We start from the raw sequence: 7,500 nt of genomic DNA, 5'->3' as shown, positions 1-7,500 counted from the left end.
CCACTTGCTCTGGTGTTACGTGCAGTAATATACGTGTAATTCGTATGTTTCCCCTGGTTCTTTCTTATCCTCCATCCGTTCCCCTTGTCTTTGATTACCGGCGGTCTCTGGTGACCCTACTGATAGACAGCTTATCCGATTACAACTGTTGGGGCAGAAGGATATTAAGGTTTGGGTGGAAGGATACCAAGGTTAGCTGAAGTGTATCAAGGCTAGAGCTGACGGGCGTCAAGGTTAGGATTAAAGGATGCCAAAGTTAGGGTCAAAGGACGCCAAGTTTAGAGCCTGATGCATTGTCATCGTCTGGAGGGAATCATCCCTTTCCTTTCTCAGACCATTGTCTTTTCTCTTGAGCTGTACATCACTGAATGAATGACCCTGTTTGGAGGGATTCTCGCAGTAGATACCTGCTTAGAGTTAGGTCTGACCGACTTTCCGTAGTGCTTGATGAGGAGGCTTGTGTGACGAGAGGAACCACCTCATTTATTAAGAACACAGAGGAGGCGTGTATGATGGGAGGAACCACCTTCTCATTTGTTGAGGAAGTAGACATCCTCATTCGGCTATAGTGTTATTGTATGTGGTTGTAAAGTGCGTATTTGACAATTATGAGCGAAACATAATGTATGTGACTTGTCGTTTCACCTTATTTTAAATATTTTCTTTGCATACGGCGGCTGCTTTTGATGTTATCTGTTAGTAAGATAATGCAATCAGTCGGTAAGTTAATCCTTCCCCGATACTCACACTTGACTGAGACCTGCGCCCTTGCCGACACGGTGGGCGGCACACCGTTGAAGGCCACACACAGGTACGCCCCGCTTTCACTCCGGGTCACCGACGTCAGGTGCAGGTGAGGGCCATCCGCTTCCGTCACTGAGGGTAGAAAAGAGAGGGGTTAGTGGGGTAAGAGAAGAGGGGTTAGTGGCGGAAGAGAAGAGGGGTTAGCGATGGAAGAGATGAGGGGTTAGTGTGGGAAGAGAAGAGGGGTTAGTGCCTTTGGGAAAGAGTAGGTGTGTGGAGATTGGATGGCTGGTATGGTTAGTTGGTAGGTTTTTTGGGAGGGAGTTGTCTGGTTGATGTGGGATTTGATGTGTATTCAGCTATTTATCGTCATTATCATCATCATCATCATCATTATCATCATCATCATCATCATCATCATCCATTGTTTCATACTTTAGTTTGGGTGGCTATAGAAATAATATGATGCTGTATGACGCGGAAATAAGAAAAAAGGGAGGTATAAGTATGTGCATATGTCAACAGAGTACATATTCGTACCACTGTAAAATAAACCATACATAAATCAGTTAAGCCTTCGAAATCCTCTGCATCATCCCACAGGCTACAACATCCATTTCAGTGTTTCATCATCAGTCATTCTATCACCTGAATACTCATCCTTGACAAATAGACCTCTAGGTATTGTTGTCCCCATTCAGCAGCGATACTTCCCGCGGCACACCTTTCTCCTAACTCTGGCATCTTATATATTCGTCTTGTTCTCAGTCTTCTTCCCCTCCTTACTACCTGACTCCCATGCATTCTTAATTTCTCACCCACCCTTCATTCCAGAGTAAGGGATTGAGGGACTGAAGTGCTTTATCTTCCCCTTATGTAATCTGTTATCTTTTCTGTGTTGTCGCCAGTGGTCGCGTGGGGAACAAAGGGTACACAACACACACACACACACACACACACACACACACACACACACACACACACACACACACACACACACACACACACACACACACACACACACACACATTTTCTACACCACGAAGTACGTATCGATTTACTTCCAGACGCCTAACCCCAAAACTGATCCGAGGTGCCCTTCAAAAATAAATAAATACATGAATAAAAATAATAAAAAAACACGAAAATTAAATAAAAACAAAAGTGCTCATCTTTGTCCCGACCCGAGAGTTGCACTTATGCCTTTTTTCCTTGTCCATTTTTTAACTTCGGACGAGCGACAAAAATATTTTCAGTTGAGTTTCTAAAAAAGTAGGGAGGGAGGGGGGTTACACACACACACACACACACACACACACACACACACACACACACACACACACACACACACACACACACACACACACACACACACAACCAAAATGCGACATAAAACCAACGTTACCAATCCAAACATTCCAGCATTTTTACATTCATAGAGAGAGAGAGAGAGAGAGAGAGAGAGGTCATGTTTCAGTCGTTCTCCTTTATCGTGGGGTTAATGACAGTATGGCAGTTCAGGATTATTAACAGTAATCTGATTAGGATATTAAATAGCATCATTATCATAATTATGCCTGTATTAGGGTCACTATAGTAATGAGTTTTTGCTGCTATATTGGCCGCCATCATCATCATCATCATCATCATCGTCATCGTCCTGCTCCTTCTCCTCTTCCTCCTCCTCCTCCTCCTCCTCATCATCATCATCATCATCATCATCATCATCATCGTCATCATCTTCCTCCTCCTCCTCCTCATCATCATCATCATCATCATCATCACCATCATCATCATCATCATCATCATTATCATCATCATCATCATCATCATCTATTTTTTGTCATTTTCATCACTATCGTTACAATTTCTCTTCGTTAACTTGGCCCAGATTTTCGTCCTTTTGTACCTTGTTTCACCTGGATCAGTGGCAGATAAAAGCTACGGCGCTACACCCTTGCCATAGCACTTCTTCGTGACTAGTACTGAAGATGGAAAGACGGCAGTTGTATGTGAAAGCAGTGTAAAAGGAGTATGCCAATAACCACTTCAGCCCCAGGACGTTCATAGTAATTTATTCTTGCCACTGCCAGACGATTTTATTCAGCTTTGTGGAGACCTTTCGTAGTTACGGGGTGCAGTGAAGGTTGTTTCAAACCCCTTCACTGCGAGAGATGAAAACAAAAATCAGGAAGTAGCAAGATTAGGGTAAGAATTACATCCACGGCCGCAGAAAATTATACACACGAGGGAAAAAGAAAAGAAATAAAAAAAAAAGCCTGCACTTTCCCACTAAAAATAATCCTAAACGCGAGTACGTTCAATTTTAAACCGAGTGAAAATAGCAAAAATTATACACGCAAACGGAAAAAGAAAATGAAAAATTAAATAAAACGCCTGCTCCTTCGCAGTAAAAATAATCCTAAAAGCGAGTGAGTGCAATTTTAAAGCGAGTGAAAATAGCCAACAAATAGCTCCCAAGAAATTCACGCCCTCTCTCTTTCCACCTCCTTGTGCCCTTAGTTTTATTTTTTCCTCATTTCCTTTATTTTTTTATTTTTTTCCTTTTTAGTGGTGTCTTGGGATTTTTGTAATGACCAGTTTTTTGTTTCTCATTTTTCCCCCACAGAGGGTCAGATTTTGTTCCTGTGTTTTCCTTGTGGTTGAATTGTATATTGCTGTGTACTATTATTTGTGTTTCTGTGTATGTATGTATGTGAATGTATGTGTTTATGTATGTATGTAACTTCCAAGACATTTTAACAAATCCGAAGGTATGCTTATTTCTTTCTATTTGTTGACGAGTTTTATTTTTTATTCTTGCTGACTGTATGATTTCATTCCGGTTAGGAGAGATGCCCCTCGTAGTGAGAGGGTTCTTGTAGATTGTTCCTAACCCCAGCAGTATGTGTCCCCTAAGCCGAAAAAAATCTTCTGGCCTCAGGAAGAATAGGGAAAAATCTTAGTGGACAGGTTAAGATAAAAGATACGGTGCTTGGTTTGTCTTCGTCTGTAGGAACTAACCCACTCTTGCAGCTTGAATACTAGGCTGTGGTTGCTTGATACGGACTGAGCCTTAATTATGGGGTAGGAATTGGTGTCTTTGGTTAGTAGTCATATCACCCCTCCAGTCTGACTACGCTTGGCCATCAGCTGAGTTGAGAGGTGTTGGGAATCTTTGTTAAATGAAGGTATGTCGACTACTCATATATTGGGTTTTGAACAGGGATAAATTATTATGTGAAATGCCTTTGTATATTGTCATCATCATCATCATCATCATCATCATCATCATCATCATCATCATCATCATCATCATCATCACCACCACCACCACCACCACCACCACCACCACCACCACCACCACCACCACCACCACCATGGTCATCATACCTCAATTTTTCTTAAACTCGGACTCATGTAGGTCACACTGGAAGTTACGCTGCAAGATCGTTTGGAATATTTCGTGGCAGGAATTGGAAGCAAAAGGGGTCACTTCCGTCACGAAACTTTGTCAGAACTAAACGAGATCTTGCTGAACTAACTAATAATATTCGAGCAGATTGGCTGGGTTCAAATCTCCCTTCCCAACCCCAGATTTGTAAGGGGATTTGACGAATGTATAGCGGAAAAATCAAACCACCTGAAACACGCATTAGTAGAGATAGGGTTTTTCACTGTATTTCTCTAGTTGTAAATTTTCATCAGATAGAACTGGGAAAATAGTTGTTTCTGTGACTGTACCCAAAAGTAGATAATTTTGTCTTCCCAGTATACTGTATAACCAGACATGCGTTAGTGTATACATGAATATACTCGTCAACGTACATGCAACAACACCCATGCTATCATATACATTTGAGTTACTGTAAATTGCATAGAGTACAGCCAGGGTGCACATATACACCTACATTCATGCATGAATTTACATATGCAAATATTTCATACACTTACACCAGTGACAAAATTATATTAATACAGAAAATATAAACAGTTATAGGTGCAAACATGCGATATAGCACACACACACACACACACACACACACACACACACACACACACACACACACACACACACACACACACACACACACACACACACACACACACACACACACACACGGCATGTCCAGTCAAGCATTTGCTATTTTTACATCGATCGATCCATCTTTCCTTTGTACGTGTACATGTCTACATTCATACGTACATATTTATGGTAGATATATTACTACATGATAGATTCACACACACACACACACACACACACACACACACACACACACACACACACACACACACACACACACACACACACACACACACACACAGTTGCAAAAAAATTCTATATATAAAACGAAAATGTCTAAAAAATGTTGACTGTTGATTATATTGCAAAGTTTGTTGATCCTTAAGTTCTTAAAAAGTTGCAGCGAAAGAGAGGCGAGCTGGTAGAGAGAGAGAGAGAGAGAGAGAGAGAGAGAGAGAGAGAGAGAGAGAGAGAGAGAGAGAGAGACTTACGTGGGTGTGAGAGAAAGGGCATGTGCAGAAGAGAAATTGTAAGAGAGTGAGAGTGGTAGTGGGATGGACTTAGATATCTCAGGGGGAATCCCACCTGATGAGCTCTCTCTCTCTCTCACTTTCTCTCTCCCCCCCTCTCTCTCTCTTTCTGTCTCTCTCTCTCGTAATCCCTTCACATCCATCGCCTCTCTCTCTTCCTCCTCTTGCAATCCCTTTCTCTCTCCTCCATCTTCTCTAATCCTTTCTTCGATTATCTCTCCCGCCTTTCTCCTTTAGACCACAGTTTCTCTCGCTCACTTAGTGTCTTTCTCTCTCTCTCTCTCTCTCTCTCTCTCTCTCTCTCTCTCTCTCTCTCTCTCTCTCTCTCTCTCACACACACACACACACACACACACACACATTCTTCCATGAATCACACACATTGTCTGTCTGTCTCTTTGTCTCTGTCTCTGTCTGTCTGTCTGTCTCTCTCTCTCTCCCTCATTCCTTGTTTCTCCATTATTCAGAGCCATTTCCTCGTTCCATCAATTTGGCCTAACCTTCTCTTTTTCTTTTTTCTTCAATATTTTTCCATCTCTTTCTTCTCTTTTCGGTCCTTGTTTTCTATATGGCCTCTTTTTTCCCTTAAAGTTCCTACCCTTTTTGCCTTTATTTTCATCCCTGTCATTTCTTTTTTCCCAGGTTTTTCTTTTCTCTTTTTTTCCCTCTCGCTTTCTTTTAGCGCCTCTCTTTTCTTCTCTCCTACATAAAGTGCATCATCTCCTCCTCCTCTCTCTCTCTCCTTCTCTTCTTAGTGTTCTCTCTTCTCATCTCCTATTCTTTCCTCCTGCTGCTCCTTCCTCCCTGAGCCTTTCCTTCTGTCTGCTTCTACTTTCCTGTTTCTCTTCCTCCCCACATTCTTACCCTTCTCTTCCTCACTTTCCCTCTCCCCACCTCATTTCTTTCTCCCCTCCTCATGTTCTCTCTCCCTTCCTCATATTTTCTCTCCTCTCTCTCTCTCTCTCTCTCTCTCTCTCTCTCTCTCTCTCATTTTCTGCTCACCGTGTATTGGATTTCTCTTGGCTTTCGTAATCCAGGTTCTTTCTGCAATCTCTCTCTCTCTCTCTCTCTCTCTCTCTCTCTCTCTCTCTCTCTCTCTCTCTCTCTCAGAAACATCTTGGCTTCCACACTTGCCTCATAAACTACCTTCCTTCCTCCACACCACCACCCCACCAAAACAAACCCCCGTGATGGTGATATAGTGCTGATGTGGTGTTAATAGAGTGGTGAGTGGTGTGGTGATAGTGTTGTGGTGGTGGTGTGGTGATACTGTTGAGTGGTGAGTGGTGTGGTGATGGTGGGGGATGGTGTGGTGAGGCTGTAGAGTGGTGTGTGGTGTGCTGATAGAGTGGTGTGGTGGTGGTGTGGTGATATAGATGTGGTGATGGTGTGTTGTGGTTGTGGTGTGGTGAGAGGTGTGGTGGTTTAGTCAAGAGTGCTGTGGTATGGTGTTAGAGTGATAGAGTGGTGTGATGGTTGTGTGGTGATTGGGTGTATTGGTGGTGTTATTCGGTGGTGGTGTGATATGTGGTGTAGTGTGGACTAAGAGAGAGAGAGAGAGAGAGAGATAGAGATTGAGAGAGAATGAAGCGTTATGTGCTGTTATCTGCTAGTGGTGTGGTGGTGGTGTGCAAGTGGTTTTGTGGTGGCGAGGTAGTGGTCTTTGTGGTGTGATGGTGGTTTGGCGATAGTGGTGATGATGTTTTTGTGTGACTGGTGATGTGATGAAGTTACGGTAGTTTTGTCATGGTGGTAGTGGTGGTGGAATGGTGGTGGTGATGGTGTGGTGGAGTTACAGTGGTGGCGGCGGAGTTGCAGTTGTGGTGGTGGTGGTAACGGGATGTAATGTGTCTTTGTACTGTTATTATTATTGTTATGTAATGTCACGCAGTTCCCGTTATTAGCTTTATCGCTCTTATCTTCGCTGTGGATACTGTTACTGCTGAGCGTGTGACTGTTTTTTGCTTCAGTTACTGTCGTTCTGCCAGTACTCTTACCTTCACTTTAATCTGCTATCATGAATACTCTCCGTTCTCTCTCTCTCTTACTGTTGTTACTATCACACATTTCCACTACTATTCTTACTACTACTGTTGTTACTTTGCTGCTATTCTTGTTATCACCATATCTACTGTAATAACTTACTTTTTATAGCACTTTTTCTACTACTGTTGTTACTGTTCCTTACTTTTTTTTTTT

General features: G+C 42.5%; 1 protein-coding gene across 1 annotated transcript in view; it reads right to left on the bottom strand.

Moving 5' to 3' along the window:
• LOC145413990 (uncharacterized) overlaps positions 1 to 7,500 on the bottom strand; it is a 130,652-nt gene that overhangs the window by 59,683 nt on the left and 63,469 nt on the right. The window contains exon 5 of the mRNA XM_080283563.1: positions 748 to 876. Within this exon, the coding sequence (XP_080139689.1) occupies positions 748 to 876 (129 nt within the window). The remainder of the gene's footprint in view (positions 1 to 747; positions 877 to 7,500) is intronic.

The sequence above is a fragment of the Coenobita brevimanus genome, chromosome 98, assembly GCF_032717465.1.
Source record: "Coenobita brevimanus isolate Jiangsu-jjx chromosome 98, ASM3271746v2, whole genome shotgun sequence".
Taxonomy (NCBI): Eukaryota; Metazoa; Arthropoda; class Malacostraca; order Decapoda; family Coenobitidae; genus Coenobita; species Coenobita brevimanus.
This window is presented reverse-complemented; position numbering and strand designations above follow the sequence as displayed.